The sequence below is a fragment of the Lemur catta genome, chromosome 19, assembly GCF_020740605.2.
Source record: "Lemur catta isolate mLemCat1 chromosome 19, mLemCat1.pri, whole genome shotgun sequence".
Classification (NCBI taxonomy): Eukaryota; Metazoa; Chordata; class Mammalia; order Primates; family Lemuridae; genus Lemur; species Lemur catta.
The window spans coordinates 21,911,989-21,935,136 of record NC_059146.1 but is presented as its reverse complement, the minus strand read 5'-3'; the positions used below and the strand labels follow the sequence as shown (position 1 = coordinate 21,935,136).

General features: G+C 57.4%; 2 protein-coding genes and 1 pseudogene across 3 annotated transcripts; all 3 read left to right on the top strand.

Annotated features, from left to right (window-relative positions):
- Positions 1-701: 701 nt before the first annotated feature.
- ISOC2 (isochorismatase domain containing 2) lies at positions 702-7,914 on the top strand. 2 transcript variants are annotated; one of them, XM_045532802.1, is made up of 7 exons: positions 702-888; positions 4,352-4,524; positions 4,636-4,776; positions 5,012-5,221; positions 5,531-5,601; positions 5,754-5,871; positions 7,497-7,914. In XM_045532802.1, exons 2-7 carry the CDS (start codon positions 4,408-4,410, stop codon positions 7,575-7,577), a joined length of 738 nt encoding a protein of 245 aa, XP_045388758.1. In that variant the 5' UTR covers positions 702-888; positions 4,352-4,407; the 3' UTR covers positions 7,578-7,914. The 2 variants fall into 2 exon arrangements, with proteins under 2 accessions (XP_045388758.1, XP_045388759.1); XM_045532803.1 differs by lacking the exon at positions 4,352-4,524 and having other exon boundaries at positions 703-888.
- A 7,499-nt stretch (positions 7,915-15,413) lies between these two features.
- Positions 15,414-22,183, top strand: SHISA7 (shisa family member 7). The gene is made up of 4 exons (XM_045532800.1): positions 15,414-16,084; positions 17,490-17,644; positions 19,937-20,086; positions 21,540-22,183. The coding sequence occupies exons 1-4, from the start codon at positions 15,414-15,416 to the stop codon at positions 22,181-22,183; spliced, it is 1,620 nt and encodes a 539-aa protein (XP_045388756.1).
- A 262-nt stretch (positions 22,184-22,445) lies between these two features.
- Positions 22,446-23,148, top strand: LOC123624193 (annotated as a pseudogene).

Sequence of the window (23,148 nt, the reverse complement as noted above, 5' to 3'; positions counted from 1 at the left end):
GTGGCTGCAGTGGGGTGAGCAGGGGGAGAGTAGTAATAGGTGAGATCTGAAGGGTCCACGGAGGCAGACCATGAATCGGGAGGAGTTTGGATTTTATTCCAAGGCAGAATTCTTTCAAGCCCCATTTCCAAGCGCAGAGTTACAAACACCACCTGAGCAGACCAGAGCTGTACGGACCGGAAACCAAGGGGGCGTCAAATTCTCACATAATCGCTCCCTTAACCCTTTCCTGGCAGGTGCCTGGATGTCTTGGTAAGCCTCTGACTCTTGACAAAAGGGCCAAGGTTCGAGCCCCAGGCCTGCCCCTGGTCTGGGCACGGCCTCTCGCTGTCTCCCTGGGCCTCACCGATCTAGCCTGCTTCACCGCGCCAGCGGAGACCCACTTTTTTCAGCTAGAATCTGAGGTCTCCACGACCCCCGCGCCGTTCCGCCCCGTCGCCCGCCACTCAGACACTCCGTGGCTCTCCATTGGTCACATATGCTGCCTCCCCGCCCCTGATGCGCTGTTGCGGGCCAATCATGCTCTCAGAACTGACAGCCTTGCTCGTGCAGTACCGCCACCAAGGGAAACAGCGGAGTGTGCGGATTGGTCGAATGGAGGGCGGGGCAAAATTCGTGAGCACCGATTGGGCTTCTTGGCCCGGGTGGGCGGGACGAGGTTGCTCGGAGAGGTGGGAGGGGCGCAAAGACAGCGGCGCGTGTGGATTGGCCGGAAGGAAGGCGGAGGGGAACGCAGAGCTGGGCGAGCATCGATTGGGTGGCTCGTCGCGGGTGAGCGGGACGGGGACGGTGCCAGGGACGGGCCACGTGCCGCGATAGAGCGAAACGGTGACTCTGCCTGGGAACCCGGCGAGAGGGCCTGACCGGAGGAAGTCCGAGCGCCGAGAGGTGAGTGACCCCCGGGCCCCACCTGCGGAGGGGCCGGCCTGGGCTCCAGCCTGCCACTTCCGGGTAAGTCCCCGTTGCTACCTGCGCTGCTTGGAGACCGATCTTCCCGTCTTACAAATGGGGAAACTGAGGCTCTGCCCAGGCGTCCTGGGCCAAGATCACACAGCCAGAATTGGCTGGCCAGGGACTCGAACCCTCCCCGGGGCGAACCCACCGCCTCTGTATCGTATCAGCCCCGTGGGGTAAGTGGGTTTAATCTCCATTTCTCTGAGGAGGAAACTGAGGCTCAAATACTGAGTTGCCCAAGGTCACACAGCCAGAAAGCCCGGGCTCCAGGTCTGGGTCCCCCCAGGCCAGGTGGGGAAATAACCAGTCCCACACCCCCTTCCCCAGGTTGCCGCCCACCTCCAGCCACGCCTCCTTTGGCCTTGGATACCCTCCACCCAGGGCTGAACTTTCTTTTCACTCCCTATGACGCCCCCAAACCGGTCTCCAGCCCAGACCTCCCTCCACATCTCGTACACACAGCCCCTCCCCCCCCACACACACTCTCGCTTAAGTTTTTCATGTTCTCCCCAAAACCAGTTCCCTCCCCAGGTTCCCCAGTCAGTCTTCATGTCATGCCCCTCACTGCACCAGAAGCCTGAGGGGCGTCCTCCTCCCCTTACCTCCGACCCCCCTACCCCCAGTCTCTCTGTCCTGCCCCCTCCCGTCTGTCTCCCCTGTCCCTGGGCCCTTAGGCCCAGCCTCCTCTCTGGACTCTGCCTCCAGGCCAGCCCCACCTGGGGCTATGGAGACCTCTGCATTGTATCTTCTATGTTGAAAACCTTTTATGGAAGGGTAGCACACATACAGAGGACACAGTGAAAATCATCTCCTTCACACTCTGTTCCCCAGCGATCTAGTTCACCCACTGGAGTCTCTGTTCCTGGCGTTTTTGCCAATGATAGCAGATATAGATATAAGCGATACACACTTTTTCCTTCCCCTTTTTTGGCACAAATGGGAGCATTTCATACACGCTGTTCTACTTTTTCACTTAACTTCTCTTGAAAATGGTTCCATGTTATTACTTAAAGAGCTTCCTGGTAATTTTTTCTGGCTGCAAGGAATTCCAGAGTATGGCTATACCACGATTTATATAACCAATACCCTAACCATGGACATTGAGATTTATTTTGGCTCCTTTGCTCTCCCGGAGTCCTGTAATGAATACTCTTGTGTCATTCACAGGAATATCTGAAGGAGAAATACTTAGGAATGAGTTTGCTGGGTCAGAGGGTTTGTGTATTTTTTTTTTTTTTTTTTTGAGACAGAGTCTCACTTTGTTGCCCGGGCTACAGTGAGTGCCGTGGCGTCAGCCTAGCTCACAGCAACCTCAAACTCCTGGGCTTAAGCGATCCTCCTGCCTCAGCCTCCCGAGTAGCTGGGACTACAGGCATGCACCACCATGCCCGGCTAATTTTTTCTATATATACTTTTAGTTGTCCAGATAATTTGTTTCTATTTTTAGTAGAGACGGGGTCTCGCTGAGGCTGGTCTCGAACTCCTGACCTCGAGCGATCCACCTGCCTCGGCCTCCCAGAGGCCTAGGATTACGGGCGTGAGCCACCTCGTCCCAGCCGAGTTTGTGTATTTTGAGAAATGTGGCCTCACAGCTCTCCCTGGGAGTTGTGACTGGGGGGCGGGCAGTGCGTCTTAGTCCTGAGGACAGAGAGAAGCCATGGGGGACTGGGAGTGGCATTTGAGACAGGGGAGTAGCAGAGTCAGCTTTGTGTTTTCACAAAGATCATTTTTCTCTCTTCGCTTCCTCCGGGAGAACTTTGCAGAACTGCCAAGACAGATCCAGCTCCCTTGAAATCTGGCACTTATCACAGTTGTAATTATGTGATTAATTAATTCACTGTGGTTTTGTTTTAGAGGGAGTTTCCATTCAATCTTTTTTTTTTAATTGAGATAAAATTTACTATTTTAACCATCTACTGGTTTTAAATTTTGAGGTACAGTACACACAGGAAATATTTTCTATGATAGCTGCTGGATTGCGTTTAAAAAATAATAATAAACAGCAAGTGCACTCACCACCAGCTTTCAAAATAGCAGTGCACCCTTTAGTGCCGCCTGCCTCAGCTTCAGACTTCGCTGGGCCCCCCAGGGTCTCCCGGTTCCAGAATGAATTAACAAGTGAATGAGTGAGCACGGACAGAGGCAGAGGGAGAGAGAGCTGCAGACAATAGCCCAGCCAGGATGCCCAGTTATACAACAACCTGGGGACCCAGAAACTCAAGCCTCCCAGGGACACAGGCTGGGACATGCCACTCAGGTGTCCTGGGTCGCTGTGGAGCCTTGCACAGGTTATGGGCCCCTCTTGGATCTCAGTTTCCTCCTCTGTGAAAGAATTGCTGTCCAGGTGGCCTCCAGCCAATTCCTTTCTTGTTCTTTTTCTTTTTTATTGTGGTAAGATACACACCTAAAACTTACCCTTTGAACCTTTTTTTGTTTTGTTTTGTTTTCGTGCTGTGGCACCATCATAGCTCACTGCAGCCTTGAACTCCTGGACTCAAGCAATCTCACCACCTTGCCAGCTTTTTTTTTTTCTTTTTTCAGGGTCTTACTCTGTTGCCCAGGCTGGTCTCAAGCTCCTGGCCTCAAGCAGTCCTCCTGCCTTGGCCTCCCAAAGTGCTGGGATTGCAGGTGTGAGCCACCTCACCCAGCCCCTTTTAACTATTTTAAAGTACATGGTTAAGTGGCACTTAGTACATTCATGGTGCTGTGTAACCATCACTACTGTCTAGTTCCAGAGCATTTCATCACCCCAAACAGAAACCGTATGACCATTTGCAGTCACCCCGAATTCCTCCCTCCTAAGCCCCTGGTAGCCACCAATCCACTTTCTGTCTCTGTGATTTTGCCTGTTCTGGACATTTCATACAAATGGAATCCTGCACTACGTGGCCTTTTGTGTCTGGCCTCTCCCTGAGCACCATGTTTTCCAGGTTCTTCATGTCACAGCATGTGTCAGGGCTTTGTTCCTTTCTATGGCTGAATGGTTACTCCATTGGATGGGATACCGTCCTTACTTTCCAAGACCTGGGAGGGGGTTCAGCCAGTTTTTATGTTTTTCACATGGGTAAACTGAGCTTCAGAGAGGAGTCAGTGGCCACGCTGGCCACGTGGGACTTGAAGAATCTCAAAGCGCTGCAGCTCCCACAGGCCGTGGAGGAAGGAGGTGGCAGAGCCCAGGATGACATCTGGGCTCCACGGTGCTGGCTCTGAGCCCTTGGGCTGGTCCCTTCACTGCTTGGGCCTCAGTTTCTTCTTGGGGTGGGGTGAGGATCAGAGTTGGACCCTCATCTGGGAGACCCTGGGCAGTGGGCTGGGTACACCACACAGAAGGATAGAGCCCCCGACAGGGGCACATAGTGACTGGGATCACAGAAGTACTCCTTGATGCTGCGCACAGTCTCCAGGAAGGAGAAGGCCGGGGCTGGGGGATGACACTGGGAGCCCCGTGTGGACATGGCCCAGAAGGCTTCCCAGGGAAGGGGCCTCCCCACTGACTGGGACAGAAATAAGCAAGAAGCATGTTCCAGGCCCAGGGAACAGCAGGCGCAGAGACCTGGAGGTGGGAAGAAGGTATGCAAAGTGCCCTGGAGCCCACAAGGCTCTGAGCCCATGGACGCTGGACACCCTGAGAGAACTCCCCTCTGGCCTGACCTGCCCCATGGCCCCTCTGCCCACCCCCAGGAAATGGCAGCTGCCAGGCTCAGCCTGGGCCGAGTATTCCCAGAATCATCTATCCTGTTCCTGTGCGACATGCAGGAGAGGTTTCGCCACCACATCGCCTACTTCCCGCAGATCGTCTCGGTGGCCGCTCGCATGCTCAGGGTATGATGCCAGTCCCTCTGCCCTCGAACCCAGGGGTCCCCACAGCCCCTCCTCCTTCAGACCCAGGGGTCCAGGCCCCCAATCCCTTTGCCCTCAGACCCAGGGGTCCCCCCCAGCCTTTCTTCCTTCAGACCCAGGGGTCCTGTCCCCAGCCCCTCCTCCCTTAGACCCAGGGGTCCCATCCCCTGTCCCTCCTCCCTCAGACCCTGGCCTCTCTTCCCCTTCCCTAACACAGGTGGCCCGGCTGCTGGAGGTGCCAGCCGTGCTGACGGAGCAGTACCCAGAAGGCCTGGGCCCCACAGTGGCTGAGCTGAGGGCTGAGGACCTGCAGCCGCTGGCCAAGACCTGCTTCAGCATGGTGCCCGCCCTGCAGCGGGAGCTGGACAGCCGGCCTCAGCTGCGCTCTGTGCTGCTCTGCGGCATCGAGACACAGGCCTGCATTTTGGTGAGATCCTGCCTGACCTCTGGGATGGGATCCCCATTCTCCCCTGGGATCCCCATCCTAAATAAAACATCCTTCCCTCACCCAGAACCCTCTCTCTCCCTGCAGGGCCCCCATCCTGACCCAGGCCCTTCATCCTTACTTGTGGGTCCCATCCTATCTTAGGACCCCATCCTGACCTGGGGTCCCCACTCTGATCTGAGCCCCCATCATCCCCATTCTGGGTCCCTAATCCTGACCTATGATCCCCAATCCCTCACCTGGGACCCCTGTTCTTGTCTGGGGTTAGGGCTGACCTCTCTGTGCCCCCAGAACACAGCCCTGGACCTCCTGGACCAGGGACTGCAGGTCCACCTGGTGGTGGACGCCTGCTCCTCACGCAGGTAAGAGGGCCTCTCCCAGGGGTGAGTGCAGGTTGGGGGCGACCAGGGGCACCCAGGAAGGGCCACAGGGCAGCATTCCTGCCAGGTGTGTCAAAGTGTCCGGGTGTCCCAGTGAGGCGTCCACACCTCCCTTCCCTCCCTCCTGCTTGCAGCCAGGTGGACCGGCTGGTGGCGCTGGCCCGATTGCGGCAGAGCGGTGTCTTCCTCTCCACCAGCGAGGGGCTCATTCTGCAGCTAGTGCAAGATGCCACCCACCCCCACTTCAAGGAGGTAATGCCCACCCCCCGGCCACCCACGCGGTGCATCCCACTGATGCCTAGTCTTTGGGCTCCCGGCTCGCTCACGCAGGCTGCTGCCTCCAGGGGGCGCTAAGTTCTTGCATGGGAGACTGCCCAGCACTGCCAGAAATCCGTGAGAGGAGCCGGCCGATGGCCATGAGGACTGTAGGGAAAGATAAAACAGGGAGGCAATCCTGGGAGTGTCAGGGTGCAGAGGAGAGGCTTGTACTGGGTGGCCTGGGAGGCTTCCTGGAGTGGGTGGCTTTAGAATGAAGTGAGGGAGGGAGCCAGGTGGCCCTGGGGCAGGACAGTCCAGCAGAGACCCTATGGGTGGAAGCCCCTGGACCCCCAATATCCCTCCCTCACTCTTCATCCCCTCAGCCTCTGCCCTGTCAGGCAATGTCGCCCCCTACTCCAGTTTCTCAGCCTCCACACCCACCACTGGAGTGGCCTTCCTAGTACTGGGGTCTCCCCAGGTACTAGGCCCCCCGCTTCCAACCCTTGGCTGTCAGGATGCTGGGGAAATGCCAGAACGTGACAGTCCTGGGTCCTCCAAGGTCTGCCCCTCGCCCTCCTCCTAGCTGAGTTCTGTGGGGCGTTCATCAGGCACCTACTGCAGCCACTGTGGCAACAGGAAGGTTTGCCTCTTGGAGTCTCTGTGACAGTGCAGAGATAAAAAGCCAGACCATGTTCGGTCACACATTGTGACCTGCAGCTGGGAAAGGAATGTGCAGAGGGAGTGAGCCAGAATGGGGGTGGCCCTGGAGCCGGAGCCTAGAGGGGAGGAGCAGCCGACATTCACAGACTGATCCCGGGAGAGATGGGACTGTGCTTGCCTTACTCAAGGACTCATAGCAGGGCGTGGTGAGTGTTGCGGGGCACAGGAGCCAGAGCCCCCTCTCCACAAGATTTGGGATTTCAGCTATGGGCAGCCATTGGGGTTTGTGCAGAGGAGCTGGCCACGTGGGCTCAGCAGCTTACAAGCTGTCTCTGGCGCTGTGTGGCCAGTGGATTAGGGAGGGTCACATGGAGGGTGGAGGGAGACTAGTGAAGAGCTACTTTGGGCATCCAGGCAAACAGTGATGGGGTGTGACCAGGGTGAAGGCAGTGAGGATGCAGGCTTTGGTTTTTTACTGTCCTTGTGTATCTTTTCTTTATTTTTTCGTATTTTCTGGAGATAAACTTGCTGAGACTTGCTGATGGATGGAATGTGGTTGGTTGCTCACGCCTATGTGAGAAGCAGTTGGATAAATGAGCCTGGAGTTCAGGGGCAAAGTCTAAGCTGGATGTAGGAGTTGGGGGTCCAGAAGAGGGATGGGAAAGATGAGGTTACTTAGGAAGAGGAAGGTGTCGACAAGAAGCCCCAGGACAGAGTCATTCACCCTTAGTGGCACAAGCCAGAAAAACAGACCAAGTTGGCGCAGTTAGGAGCTAAACCAGGCATGTGTGGTGGAAGGGAAGCCCTAGGAAAACTTTTGAGAAGAGGGAGAGGCTGGCTTGGTCAGCTGCTGCCAAGAGGGTCGTGGAGATGAAGATGGGGAAGTGTCCCTTAGATCTGTCATCATGGAGATGGGGACCCTTGACTCTTCCTAACCCACCCACTCCCTACCCCTGCAGATCATGAAGATCATCAAGGAGCCTGCCCCGGACAGCGGGCTGCTGGGCCTCTTCCAAGGCCAGAACCCCCTTTTCCACTGAACTCCCGCCTTCTTGAGGAAAGACCACCCTCCTATCACTCGGACCTCAGGGGAAGCGCTCCCCCCGCCCCCCAATCCCCCGTTCCTGGATCCCAAGAGTGGTGTAGTCCACCAGGAGTGCCGCCCTCTTGGGAGGGGAGGCCCGATGCCACGTTCCCATTGGGCGGCTGCTTCCGGAAATGCAAATGAGTCTCCTGGAAACTGGGCGGGAGTTGGCTGAGCGGAGATGAAGGCGGGGCTCGGCCCCTGGGCCACTTCACTAGGCGGGAAGGGGAGGGGGAAGGAGTGTCACAGACTGTGGGACACGGACTTGCGGAATAAACATTGATGTGACTGTGGACTGAACCATTCTTGGGTTTTGGGGGTGTCCCGGGGGCGACTGGGGGCTGCAGGCGGGAGAAAGCAGGGTCCCCAGCAGGTGGGGAGGGGGAGGGGCCTCTTCTCCGCGCAAAGCCGGCGCGAGGCAGCGGCGAGGGCTGGCCACAGCCACATCTGCGCGGAGCCGGCGCGCGTCTGCACGGAAGCGAGCCGCCGGCCCCGGGGTCGCCAACACGCCGCCGGCCGCCCCCAGCGCGCGCACGCCCAGCCCCGTCGGCCGGCAGACACGCGCTCGTTCGGCAGCCCCCCACGCGCCGCCGCCCCCGACTCCCCAAGGGTCCCGCATCCGGAACGCGAGGTGAGCATGACCGCACCCCGGTACGGAAGGGGAAACTGAGGCATGGGGGACATGGGAACGGGGAGGAAGGGAGAGACCGTCATGTGGATGGATGGATGAATGGATGGAAGGACGGACAGACAGCTTCAGCCTAGCGGTCCCTGCGCTCAGACGCAGGAGTTTGGGGTTTCCACATGGGGGCTCCAAGATTTCTGCAGCCCCCTTGGAGATCTGGGAGTTGGAACTCTACAGACCCCCTAGGGAGAGCCACCTCCCTCCCCAAGATTCGCAGCCATTACCTCCTCCCCAACCTTGGGGACCTAAGAAGGCAACCTCTGAGTCCTCCGGGGACACAGGCGTCAGAGCTCTCAGCCAGCCCGTCCCCCACCGCAGCCCCTGGGAGCCCAGACCCCTCCCAGCAGGCCCTGTCCCGGGACCCCGGTGTCAGAGCCCCCAGCACCCCCTCTCCCCAGGAACCTAGGAGGAGCCCCTGGTCCCAGGCGTCGGCGCCCCCGGCCCCCGCCTTCCGGATCCAGGTGTCCCCGCTCCTCACCCCCCAGCCCGAGGCTTCGCGTCTCGGAGGCCCCGCTCGCGTCGCCATGGCAACGAGAGTCTATTTTGCGCTGGGAACACACAGCTCCCGCCGCAGCGCCCCCCACCCCAGCCCGACCTGGGTGAGAGTGGGGGGACCAAGGAGAAGGCTCAGGGGTCCGGGGGTTCAGGGTCCTGGGGATCCAGGGGTCTGGGGTGGGGCGAGGGGGGACGCAGAGACGCTCATAGGGACAGTGATCTATAGACAGCAAACCCGGGACAGAGACATGGAGCCAGGGAGGCAGAGACAGTGGGAACGTGGAGACCGAGGGTGCAGACGGAGAAGGGATGTAGAGGCAGAGACCGGTCGGGGAAGGAGGGAAATGGAGGCCTGGAGAGGGGGACAGCTGAGACACAGACGCTGGGACGGACAGAAATAGAAGCCCGGCCAGTAGCAGAGACTCAAAGAGAGACGCTGGCTGACAGAGACCGTGACCCAAGGGCAGATCCCGCTAGAGACAGAGACGGGCGAGTGGCCCAGGGAGGAGACGGAGGGAGGCGGCTGTCCCTGGAGGAAGGAGTGACAGGGACGCCCCGGGACCCGGAGACGCAGAGACACCCGGAGACAGAGACACGTGAGACGGGGAGGCGCAGGGACTGGGCGGGGGTGCAGAGACCAGGTCCGGTCCTCCCTGGCTTGGTCCCTGTCGTCCCCGCCTTCCCGTGGCAAGCGAGGGACTGCGCCGTCTCGCAGCCTCCTAGGATCTCCCGCTCTGCCGCCCCGGGGCTCGGAACGGGGGTCCCCCCGCCCTCCACCCGGAACCCTCTCCTCCTCCCTCCGCTCTCCCCCACCTGCCCGGCCCGCCTCCTCCTGAACCCACGTCCCCGCCCCAAACCGACCTGGCAACCCCAGACGCTCCTAGAAGCCCTTCCCTTCGCCCTCGGACCCGCAGCCTCCCCTCCCACCACTGCGCCCCTGGGCCCCGCCCTGGCCCTGCGGCCGGCTCCAGCCCGGCTCCCTGAGAAGGCAGAGGCCTGACTTTTCCTGGATTGCTGCCCTCTCTATAGGTCACGACCTCCCCTCTCTGGCACTCTCTCCCTCCCTGGGCTCTGAACCCCACATCTCTAGGTCTCTGCCCACCTTCTTTATTTGCCTCCATGCCCCTCACTTGTCCCCCTCTGTGTCCCTGCTTGGCTCTCTCCAGGTCTCTCTCCCACCACCACCCACCCCGTCCTGCACCCCCCTTCTGTGGGTTTCTGTCTCCTCTCTGGGTCTCTCTCTTTGTCTTTGTCCCCCACCCCCAGCCTCTTTACATCCGCCTTTCGCTGGGTCCCAGTCCTCTCTGTGGGTATCTGTTCCCCTCCCCCCACCCTCCTCTGGTTCTCTGTCCCCCTGTCCCTGGGCCTGTGTTTCCCTTTCAGTATCCCTGTCCCTTTCTCTGGGTCTCTGGGCACCCCCTACATGTCCCCACCTCCACATGCTCTCTCTTCCTGTTCCTCTCCCCAAGTCCTGCCCCATCTCCTATACTCACCCTGACAGCACCCAGCCCACCCCCACTCCTGCCTTCCCAGCTCTGCCCCCACCCCCAGCTGGCAGGGCTGGGAGAGACAGAGGAGGGCGGATTGTGCAGCGGGATAGGCGTGGGTGGGGGGCTTCTCCAGGAGCCCAACAATATGGCCCAGCTCAGAGCCCCCTCCCCAGACTGTTCCTGACTGTGTCCCCACCTCTGTCTTTGAAGTCCTGAGCTGGGATGGAGCAGGGCATGCAAGGGGCAGGAATGGGGAGACTGGGGTTCGAGGTCCCCATTCCTCCCTGGCTGTGGCAGAGGAAAGTGCTCTGTGTGGGGGTGAGAACCAGGTGGGGGCACGAGTGGGCGTGTGTGTGGCTGTGGGGTAGAGGGTGTCACATGCCACTGGGGGAGGGTGTGTTTGCACACGTGTGTGTGTGCGCGCACCCATGGGGGTTGCATGGCTGTGATATGTGCAGGTGTGTGTCCACGTGTCACTGGGCTGGGCAGGTCCCTGGTCATGTTCTGGAGCTGTGTGTGGTCCAGTGTGTCATCATGTCTCGGTCTTATGTACTGTGGGTCAAAATGTGCAGAAATCCATGGTTGTGTGTGTCTATGCGTTGGGAGGAGGCTACAGGTGTGCCACCAGGATGACATTGGGTGTCCTTGCATGTGTGTCTGAGGCACTAAGTGTCCTGTGCTCTGTGTCATTGTTTTTGTATAAGTTCTGTTGTGTGTCTGCGGGGAAGGGAAGGGAAGTGTAAGGGAGGGAAGAACTAGTCCCCTGCGTCTGGACCAGCCGCTGCGTCTGCGGAGATGCATCCTCGCTCCACCCACCTATAGCTGCTGCCCTGCATCAGGAGGGCTAGAGAAGCCCTGTGTGCGCGTGTTGTGTTTGGGTGTGTCGCTGGGTTTGGGGGGGTTGTGCCGCTGCTCTCGCTCTCCCTCCCCCTCCTCCTGCTGGAGTTGTCAATGGCCTGGAGCTGCGTCTCCCAGGGTGCGTGCATGTGTGTGCAGTTGGAGGAGCCCGTGAGACTCTGTTCGCAAAGGGAGAAATCATGTCCATGGAGCCCAGCTGGAGGCTTGGCACAGAATGGGGAGTGAGCGAGAGAACTGCCAGCCCATACAGCTGCCTTTGTGCAGATGAGACAAAGGCGCATTGCCCCCTTCCCATGCCCAATCACTTCCCCAGTGTCTATGGCTTGGCAGGCAGATGGCACCTTTGTGTGAGTTTGAGAAGGGCACTCCCTACTCCAGGATGCAGCCCTGACAGTGCATACCTTGGGAAGGAGAGCTCGGCTAGATTTCAGCCTCTCAGCCAGACCCCCTTATGCAGTGCACAACCTGCCCACCTGTACATGGCAGCGCTCAGTGAATGAAGGAGTCCATATCACTTTGTTTTGTGCCACTCCCAGAAGGGGTGTGTCTGTATGTGTGTCAACCCACATCTCTGTGTATGAGATACAGGCATCCATGTTCTACAGGTTGCATTGCTCAGAGATGTGAGTTCAAACCCAGCCCCTCTACTTGGGCACTATGGGGCTCAGGCAAATGATGGGACCACTTGGAACCTTGACTTGATGTTCTCATCTGAGATGTGTATGTGCATGAGACAGAGAAGGAGACAGAGAAAACCCACCTCATACTTCTTTCAACATTTATCCACAAAATATTTATTGAGCACCTACTATGTGTCAGGCACTTGAGCTGGGTGCTGTAGACAGAATGGTGAACAACACAGGCAAAAATATCTGCCTTCATGGAGTCTATAGCCGAGTGGGGGAAAATGGACACTAAATCAATACACATATGTGGCAATCTGTGGCAGGTAGAGATCAGAGCCGTGAAAAGATGGGAAAGGAGTGAGGAAGCCAGAGTGTCTGGGCTGCTGTTACAGATCCGGCAGGGAGAGTGGCTGGGATGACATGTGAGGGACGCCCTGGAGGAAGGAAGAAAGGCGGCGGGCCAGACCAAGATCTGTGGGAAGCGGGGGTCCCCAGTGAAGGGGGAGGCAGGAAAGTGGGAATCTCTTGGGCATGAACCTGGAAAGACATGAAGGAAACAGGGAAGGGAGGAAAGGAGGAGCTCCTGGCGCAGAGTTAGGGTTTATTACCAGGGTGACAGGAAGCTAAAGCAGTCTCACCGGGGAAGCGGTTGACGGCATCTGACTGACCTACGCTGTTTTTTTAAATTGTGGCAAAATACACAATTTTAACGCAAAATTTAACCATTTAGCCATTTTTAAATGTACAATTCAGTGGCATTTAGTATATTCACTATGTTGTGCAACCATCACCACTATCCAGTTCCAGAACATTCTCATCACCCCAAAAGGAAGCCCAGTATCCAGTCACTCCCATTCTCCTCCTCCAGCTAGCGCCAAGCAGTTCCCCACCGGCTTTCTGTCTGTGTGGATCTGACTATTGTGGACGTTTCATATACGTGAAGTCATATACTGTGTGATGTTTATGTCTGGCTTTGTTCACTGAACATAATGTCTTCAAGGTTCATGCGTGCTGTAGCATGTAGCAGAGCTCTGTTCCTTTTATGGCTGAATAATATTCCATTGTATAGATGTGCCACGTTTTGTTTATCCATTCCAAGTGAAGGTCACTTCGGTTGTTTCCACTTTTTGCCCGTTGTGCAACATGCTCCTATGAACATTCACATGTAAGTTTTTGTGTGAACTTATGTTTTGAATTCTTTAGGATAGATACCTAGGAGTGGAATTGCTGGGTCGTGTGGTAATTCTGTTTAACTTTTTAAGGAACCACCAAACTCTCTTCCACAGTGTGGGCCAAACCACTTCTTCTTTTCTTTCCCTTTTTTTTTGAGAAAGAGTCTCACTTTGTCGCCCTGGCTGGAGTGCAGTGAAGTCATCATAGCTCACTGCAACCTCAAAGTCCTGGCCTCAAGCAATCCTCCTGCCTCAGCCTCCCCAGTAGCTGGGACTACAGGTGCATGCCAAGACGCCCGGCTAATTTTTTCTATTTTTAATAGAAACGGGGTCTCACTGTTGCTCAGGCTGGTCTCAAACTCCTGACTTCAGGTGATCCTCCAGCCTTGGCCTCCCAGAGTGCTAGGATTACAGGTGTGAGTCACTGTGCCCGGCCAAAATCACTTCTAATATGCCTATTAACCACCCAAGTGGAGGCATTGAATAGGCACTGGAGTATTGTACAACAAGTTCAGGGGAGAGGTCCAAGCTAGAACTGAAAGGGAGAGTTTAGACTCCTGCGGGAGGGGATGAGCTGAGGCTTCAGGAGGCTTGGGGCCCCCGTAAGCCTCCCCCATCCCAACTACTAGCAATTTTGTTGGCAGTGGTGTGCTCCCTAGACACACACAAATGGCAAGGGACAAATAATAAAAGTAATACTGAATTATAGTTAGCAAATTAATTCCATCCCGCATCCCTTTAGGTTGCTTTCATTTCTTCACAGCTTCCTTCATAATTGCTCAATATTTCTTCACAATCATCTTCAACATGTATCACATTCATTTGTGTCTGCTTGGTGACTCTCCCCTCACTAGAGCATAAAGCCCCCCAAAGGCAGGGACCTTGTGGGTTCACTCACCGCTGCATCCTCAGTGCGCACAACAGCTTTCAGTCCAGCAAAGATGCTCAGTAGACATTTATCAGGTGCATATTTGCAGAAGGAATCCGTGTCTCTCACTGCTGGCCCCTGGGCTAAGCTTCGTGGAAGTCCCCTTCAGGGCTATGCGAATCATCATCTTGCAGAGGGGAAAAGTGGGGCTTGGTGGGGGCTGTCACCCCAGAGCCTGCCTTTAACCCCTAGGTCATTCCTCCTGGGGGGGTCAGACCTCCCTATCCTTGACCCTGGCATCCTCCCCACTGCCATCATCCCTCTGTGTCCATCCGGTCTACTGGACGTGTCTGGGACATGGCTGGACTGCTGCCGTAGAAGCAGCTGAAAGACCTGTCCCATCTGGCCCCTGACTCCCACACCTCTCTTCTGCATCATCCCTCCTTACCCTGTATCTCCCTTCTGAAATAGTAGCAGCAGCACCAAACGCTTCCACCTGCAACATGCCAGGCATTGTTCTAGGCTCTTTACACATGTTCGCTCTCCCGACCACCAGTGATAAGGATAACCATCCTTACCCCATTTTACAGATGGGGAAACTGAGGGACGGGGGCTTAGGTAAAAGCCTGTCAGTGTCAGGCAGCTGGGAGATAAACCACTCTGCTACGCTGCCCGCCAGCTGTGGACGGAGACATTTCAGACCTGACGCTGTAAGAATGTGGGGTGTGTGTGTGTGTGAGAGAGGCCTGGGGTCCTTCGGTTACTAGCCCTAAATAAAGGAGAGACATGGGCACTGGGGGGTGGCTGAGGAGCATATGGTGTAAGCCAGTGGTTCTCAACGAGGCGAGGGCAATTGTGCCTGTCCCACCAGGGGGACATTTGACAGTGCCTGTCGCAAGCTGGGGGGATGTGGACGCTCCCAGCGTCCGGTGGATGCTGCTAAACATCCTGTGATGCACAGGACCGGCTCCCACAAAAGTGGGATTCTGCCCCAATCTCAGCAGCGCGCAGGCTGGAAACCCAGCGCTACCTCTTCCCGCTGCCTGGTCTCTACGCTCAAATTCTCAACTTCAATCTCTCTCTGCCTCCCTTCCTCCCCCCCTCCTCCTCCCTTTCTTTTCTCCCTTCTCCCACCCACCCCTCATCTGTCTCCCTTCCTGCCCTCCTCGGCCCCCACTTCCCCGCCCCCCCGCCCCTCCCGCACCGGTTCCGTCGCCTTCCGTCACGCGTCTCTGCTTTTTGCCCTTCCCTCTGATTTCTGCACACCCCCTGATGTCTCGTCGGTCCTCCCAATCTCTTTCCCCCATTCATCACCCGTCTGATCCTTTTTCCGTCCGCACATTGCCATTTTCCTCTCCTCCGGCGCGTCCGGGCGCGCCTCCTCCGCTCTCTCGCGCCGCCCGCCGCCGCGTGGGGCGCAACTCTGGCCCACGCGCCCCCATCCTTGCTGACGCTCTCCGCCCCTCTACCTCCCCTGGCCCGCCTCCCCCAGCCTCTCTGCCCACCCCGCTGCACGTCCCCTCCTCTGGCCATCTCTCTCCCGCCCACCGCTCCCACCTCTGCAGCCTGGCGGCCGGGTCCGACCTCCTGCGCGCCCCATGCCGGCCCTCCTGCTCCTCGCACTCCTGGCGGCCACCTCGGGCCTGGCCGGGGCGCGCCCGTCCAACACCACGAGCGCCGAGCCCCCGGGCCCGCTGCCCGCCCTGCTGGCGCACCTGCGGCGCCTGACCGGGGCGCTGACCGGCAGCGGGGGCGCGGCGGGCCCGGGCGCCAACGGCACCAGGACCGGCTCCGCAGGTGGGACGGGTGCCGCGGCGCGGGCGCCCCCTCCCGCCGAGCTCTGCCATGGCTACTACGATGTCATGGGCCAGTACGACGCCACCTTCAACTGCAGCACCGGCTCCTACCGCTTCTGCTGTGGCACCTGCCACTACCGCTTCTGCTGCGAGCACCGCCACATGCGCCTGGCTCAGGCTTCCTGCTCCAACTACGACACGCCACGCTGGGCCACCACGCCGCCGCCGCTGGCCGGGGGCGCCGGGGGCGCCGGGGGTGCGGGCGGGGGGCCAGGGCCCGGCCAGGCCGGGTGGCTGGAAGGCGGCCGGGCGGGGGGACCCGGGGGACGCGGGGGCGAAGGCCCCGGGGGCAGCACGGCCTATGTGGTGTGCGGGGTCATCAGCTTTGCCCTGGCCGTGGGTGTCGGCGCCAAAGTGGCCTTCAGCAAGGCGTCCCGTGCGCCCAGGGCGCACCGTGAGATCAACGTGCCCAGGTGGGTGTGTGCTCGAGTTGGACCGAAGGGAGCCTGGGGGCGGGGTCTGGACAGTGGAGGTGAGGCCATCTGAGGGGCGGGGCTACAGTGATGGGGGCGTGGTGAGAGGCCGAGGTGGCAGCCACCGGCAGCAGCGGAAGACGGGCAGGGCCTGAGGATAGATGTGTCAGAACCGACTGAGTGATGGCGGGAGCAGGGGAAGCTTGGGTCCTCATTCACTGGACAAATATTTCTTGAGCAACTCCTGTGGGCCAGAAGCTGGAGACACCACAGCGGACAAAATAAGGTCTCTGCCCTGATAAGCCAGGCTTCCAAACCCAGGTTCGCTGCCTGCAGGCCGTGTGACCCTGGACAATTTGCTTAACCTCTCTGTGCCTCAGTTTCCTGTCTATGCAATGAAGCAAATAGTCCGCACGTATTCAGATTGTAATGAATATTAACTGGGTTGATTCATGTAGAGTCCTGGCACATGGCAGGTGTTCACTACATGTTAGTGGTGGAGTCAGTACGTATATGCATATGCAATATAATTTTAGATCTTGGTAGTTGCTGTGAAGAAGATAAAACAGCACACAGTTTTGGAGGAGTGGGTGCTGGTTTATATCAAATGGTCAGAAAAGGCCTTTCAGAGCAGAGACCTGATGAATGGAGAAGCAGGTATCTGTGGGAGGGACATTCCCGGTGGAGGGAATGGCACCTGCAAAGCCCCCAGGTGACTTGTTTGCAGGACGGGAAAGGGGCCAGTGCAGCTGGAGTGCGGTGGGCGGGAGGAGGTGAGGAGAGGCAGGCAGGGTGTTTATGCTGAGTGTGATGGGGTGATGCCCTCTGACAATTTTTAAAAGTCACTGAGCTGTGCGTGTGTGACTGGACTGTAGAGGCAGGGGCGGACCTGGGCAGACCCGTGAGGAGGCCGTTGTGATGGTGCAGGTCAGAGAGGGTGCTGGGGGCAGCAGAGGTGGTGAGAAGTGGTTCGCTTCGGGCTGTACTTTGGAGGTTGAATCCACGGCATTGCTGAAAGGCGTGAAGGAAAAAAAGGGAGTCAAGGGTGATTCTAAGATTTGGGGTCCACATACCAGGGTGAATGGGGCACCCCTTAGTGTCATGGGGAAGGCTGCAACAGGAGCAGAAATAGGGCCCCAGATTCAGGATGGGGAGGGCCTACAGGGAGGAGGATATGGGAGGGACCACAGAAGGAGTGGGGTCCAAATGAATTGGGGAAGGCCCATGAAAATGGGCCAAAGTATCACATTGGGAGGTGGCGTGGCCAGTGAGGAGGGGGCGTGGCCAGTGAGGAGGGGGCGTGGCCAAAGGCGAGAAGCAAGTCTGAGTGGACTGATTCCCCCCCCCGCCCCCGCCCCCCCATCCCCAGGCCCCAGGCCGCTGACCGTCTCTCTACCACCTTTAGGGCTCTGGTGGACATTCTGAGGCATCAGGGAGGGCCTGGGACCCGCCCAGACCGGGCCCGAAGCAGCTCCCTGACCCCTGGGCTCGGGGGTTCCGACAGCATAGCCCCCAGGACGCCCAAGAGCCTCTACAATACCGTGAAGTCCTCCAACCTCGGTGAGTGGGACGTGGGTGTGGCGGCTGCAGCATCCGTCTCGGGCCACGCCCTTCGTCCCTGTAGCTCCGCCCCCCGGATGGCCCCACCCCCATTGCCCAGGCCCTGCCCCACCTCTGCCCGCCCTGAACCGTTCTGTCCTTCATCCTGGCGATGGGGGGCGGGGCTGGGGACTCCATAGTGAGTCAGGCCCCCTCCTTGCCCTCCGGTGGACGGCCTGGATGGGCGCCACGGACACCTCGGTTGGTGATTTAGATTTAGACATTCTCAGCCCCTGAGCTCGGTATCAGGCCACCCGACAGCCAGTTACACATAAGGACACTCTTAACTATTGAATTAGAATTCGTGGGGAGCCAGACTGCTTGGGTTTGAATCCTGGCTCTGCCACTGTGTGACCTGGGACAAGTGACTTCACCTCTCTGGGTCTCAGTTTTCTCATCTGTAAAATACGAAACACAACACCACTCACCTCATAGGGTTACTGTGAAGATCAAATGAGTTAATGAGTCAGATACTTAGATCAATGTGTAAGACAAGGAAAAGAAATACTACCTAAGTGTGAGCTCTTATAATTGTTAAATATAATTATTATGTATTCATTATATAACATTTTAAATATGCTATAATAAATGTAATATATTTATTATATAATTATTATCTAAAATATAATACAATATTTTTATATTATATTTCATGATGAGGGCATCAGTGGAGAAGTCCAAGGAGCTCTAAGTGGGAATTGAGAAAAGTCTTGTCTGGTTCGAGGGGCAGGAGGGCTTCCCCCAGGGAGTACTGTCTGAGCCAAGGCCTGAAGGATGAGGGGAATTACTGGGGCTAGGGGAGCTTGTGAGGCAGCCAGACCTAAGGCCAGGGAGAGGGTGGACAGAGACCTCAAGAAGGACCATGAGTGCCTGGCTGAGCTGAGGAGCTCTGCCTTTATCCTGGGGGTGATGGGGAGCCACAGAGAAGTTAGAGCAGGGGAGCAGCACAGTCAGAAGTGGGTGGAAGAACTATTTCTCTGAAGCCCATGTGAAGGGCAGAGATGAGAGGAAAGAGGCTCAGGAGGAGGCTGAGATGATGCCAGGCAGGAAGAGGATGAGGACTGAGCTGGAGCCAGGGGTGGAGGAGAAGAGACATTCAAGTTGGATCTTGAAGGATAAGTAGGAGTCTTCAGGCAAAGATGGGAAGAAGGAATTCAAGGCAGCAAGAAAAGCACAGTAGCACGTGCAAAGGGTCTGTGGCAGAACCATGCTGGGCTCATTTGAGAATCAGAGAGCAGTGTGGTTGAGGGAAGGGATGGTGGAAGAGGCTGCAGACATCAGCAAGTGGATGTGAGTGGGGAGGTGGAGGGAGGAGGCAAGGAGAGCCCCAGATCTCCAGACTTGGTATTGGGTTGGGCGGTAGAGACTGGGGATAGCCCACTTACCAAGCCATGAGCCTGTGCCCACACTTTCCACCCTCAAGTGCCCAGTCTCAGTTTCCCCCACGTGGCCAATAGCATGGGTTGATCTGTGGGGCTCTAACAAGCTTGGGCCAGGATCCTTCTGAGACAGCAGAGCAGCGGTGCCAGCTGGGAGCAGGCAATGGCAGTAATATCGGCTTCCTTCTCGGTCCTCCCAGATAATTTACACCACAACTACCTGCACCTCAACGTCGGCAGCCCCAAGCACCATGGCGGCACAATGGGTATGGATGAGGGCCTGGGCTGCGAGGAGGAGCAGGGCTCCTTCCCCTCCCACCCTTGTGTCGGGCCAGCCCGGGCCAGGTGCCCAGTAAAGAGCAGGAGTGAGACCCTGTGAGCCCGGCCCTCACGGCACTCACAGTCTGGCCAGGTCACCAAGTGAGCCTCAGGTTCCTTATATGGACACCAAAAGTGGTCATCTCACTCCCACCCAGTTGTGGAGAAAATGCATGGAGTGCACCCCCTAGCCTGGGGCCAGGCATTCAGTGGGTACTGACAAATGACAGGTGCTCCCTCCTGGGCCATGTCCCCTCCCCAGCAACAAGTCTGTCTCCTGTGGGGGGAGTGAGGGAGACTGAACTGCTGGAGTTTTGAGGGGCTGGAATCTGAGATTTCTAACACCCTGAGGATCAGCTGAGTCTGAGGGAGGAGGGGCTGGGGATGGGACCCCTGGGTCTGAGGGAGGAGGGGCTGGGGACCAGCCCCCTGGGTCTGAGGGAGGAGGGGCTGGGGATGGGACCCCTGGGCCTGAGGGAGGAGGGGCTGGGGACCGGCCCCCTGGGTCTGAGGGCAGAGGCGCTGACTGACCCTGGCCCTGCCCCCTTTGCCCCAGATTGGCGCGCCATGCCACCGCCCAGCCCCTCCTTGCACTACTCCACGCTGTCCTGCTCTCGGTCCTTCCACAACCTGTCGCATCTGCCCCCATCCTACGAAGCCGCTATGAAATCCGAGCTGAACCGCTACTCCTCCCTCAAGAGGCTGGGTGAGTTCTGGGAAGGGCAGCGGGGGTTGTGACCGGGCGGGAACAGGGACAGAGTCCAGGTTCAGAACCATGGATAGTGGCCTGCGCGCCCAGGCTTTACTACCAAGTTTGTTCCAGAATTACCTGGGGTGTTTTTTTTTTAATGCAAATTCACGGTCCCCCTCCATCTGCAAGACTTATTGTGTTCATTAGGACTTGTACTTGCACTTAACAGAAGTACAATTTAAGCGAACAACAACAACAACAACAACTAAACGTTGGCTTGATAATGGAAAGTCTACAGGGCACTTGCTTGCAGCATGGCTGGTCTGGGAGCTCAAAAGCTGTCTCCAGGATTCCACATCTCTCAGCTCTGCTGAGCAGTCAGCTGGCCTCATTTGCAGACACATTCTCCCCTTATTGGGGCAAAGATAGCCATGACAATTTTCAGACTGCCATTCTACCAGCTTAGCGACCCTGGCAGAAAAGAGCCTCTCCCAAGGATTCCAGCAAAAATCCCAGGCCTGGATCCCATTGGCCCAAATTGAGTTACATGCCCATCCCTGAACCAATCCCTGTGACTCTGACTGGACATTTCCCAGTCTGTGGCCCACCCCTGGCAGTGGAGCAGCCTTCAAACATTTTAAACTATGAGCCACACTCAGAAACACTTTTTATATCGTGACCCATGCGATTCACATATATACATTTTTTTTTAATTACAGGAAAGGTTTGAAACATATTGTGGACATTTTAAACATACACAGGAATAGAGAAAATTATAAAATGAGCCCCATGTTCCCATCACCCAGCCTTCACAGAGAGCACCATTTTGTTAATCTATACTCTGTCTGCCCCAACTTTTGGTAGATTCTTTTAAAATAAATCCCAGATATTATGTCATTTCATCCTTTAATGTTCCGATCGCACACATATCTGAAATAAAAATTTTATGAAACTGCACTTACCCTTATTCCCCTATTATATGGACACCTTCTGATAATTTTCTGTTCTGTCTTTCTTTCATTTTTCAAAATGCTGGTCATTACCCACAAAATTGTCTTCACAATCCACCCATGGGTCACAGCTCCAAGTTTGAAAATCACTGCTATAGGATAGAAAGGAAGGGACAGCAGTTCCCCCAAAGCAAGAGTTGCGTTGTACCCAAAAGAAGGGCTACTTGGAGGCCAGGAAAGAAAAAAGGAAGAGTCCCCCGCATCTACTGGCCCAGCACTGCGGGCTGGGCCCCGGGAACCTGCATGTTGGCCATATAGCTAGCCTGGCGGTTCTGATTGATTAAAATTTGGGGATCACTGCTCCATACCCAGGCTGATGACCAGGGCGTCCTGGGTGATGCCTGGGGTCCTTGCGGGGATGGTACAGGATGGGAGGAGGCATAAGGAAGTCAGGAGGGCAGGAAGGCTCTGGGCCGGCAGGGGACCCACTTCTGTGGCTTCTTCCCTTCTTCCCCCAGCCGAGAAGGATCTGGACGAGGCCTACCTCAAGCGCCGGCACCTGGCGGAGGGGCCCCGCGGAACCCTGCCCCTGCACACGCTGCGGCGACCCGGCACCGGGGGCGGCTACCGAATGGATGCCTGGGGCGGCCCGGAGGAGCTGGGCCTGACGCCCGCGCCCAACCCGCGGCGGGTCATGTCCCAGGAGCACCTGCTGGGCGACGGGGGCCGGGCCTCGCGCTACGAGTTCACGCTGCCGCGCGCGCGCCTGGTGTCGCAGGAGCACCTGCTGCTGTCCTCTCCTGAGGCCCTGCGCCAGAGTCGCGAGCACCTCCTGTCGCCCCCGCGCAGCCCTGCGCTGCCCCCCGAGCCCACCACCCGGGCCAGCCTGGCCGCCTCACATTCCAACCTGCTGCTGGGGCCCGGGGGGCCCCCCACGCCGCTGCACGGGCTGCCATCGTCCGGCCTGCACGCCCACCACCACCATGCCCTGCACGGCTCGCCGCAGCCCGCCTGGATGTCCGACGCCGGCGGGGGCGGGGGCACGCTGGCGCGCAGGCCGCCCTTCCAGCGCCAGGGCACGCTGGAGCAGCTGCAGTTCATCCCCGGCCACCACCTGCCCCAGCACCTGCGCACTGCCAGCAAGAACGAAGTGACGGTCTGAGGCCAGGGCCGGGGACTGGGGGGCTGCGGCCTCCCCGGGACCCCCATCCCAGCCTGGACCCCCCGACACAGGTTCACACGCCGCAGGGGCCTGAGACCAGATCCGCCCTTGGATGGGAGGCAAAGCCTCCTTCGGTATGTCACGGTGGACAAGATTCCTCTCCCATTATTCACTGTTTGAGCCAAGGCCTCCTTCCCGTGATGTCATTACAGAAGAGGCCCACCCATGAGGGCATCGCTAGCAGAAATGTCTGTGTTCTGTGATGTCATCACAGGGACAAAACCTCCTTCCCATGAGGTCATCACAGAGGAAGAGGTCTGCCTACAAGGTCATTGCTGAAGGCCATGTCTGTGTTCTCTGGCATTATCACAAAGACTTCCTTCCTGTGAGGTAACAGCAGAGATGATGCCTTGTCCCATGACATCATTCCTAGAGACAAAGATTCCTTCCCATGATGTCACTGAAGAGACAAGTCTCACCCCTGCGTTGTCTTCTTTAGCTCTAAGGCCTCTTTTGGCATCATAGTCATGGAGGAAATACTTTCTTCCTGTATCTTCACTGCAGAGAAGATGCATCTGTCCTATGATGTCATCGCTACAGAAAAAGCCATCTTGCTGGGACACACGCAGGGGAGAATACCTCATTGACTGTGTCCTCACTAGAGAGAAAGCCCTTTCCCCATCATTATCACGGGGACCCTGGCTCCCTCCTGTGATGCCATCACCAGAGAAGGTGCCTTGCCCTATGACGTCATCAGAGGGACCATGCCTCTTCTTGTGATGTCATCACCAGAGATGACAATCCCCTCTGGGACCTCCAGGATGAAACCCCTTCTGTGATGTCACCACCAGATGCCACATGCTCTGAGATGACACAAGGAGACATTTCCACTGCTGCTGCCATGTCCTAAGAAGACAGGGCGTCCCCACCCTGGGGAAGATGCCAGAGAGAGTGCCCTGGGCTGA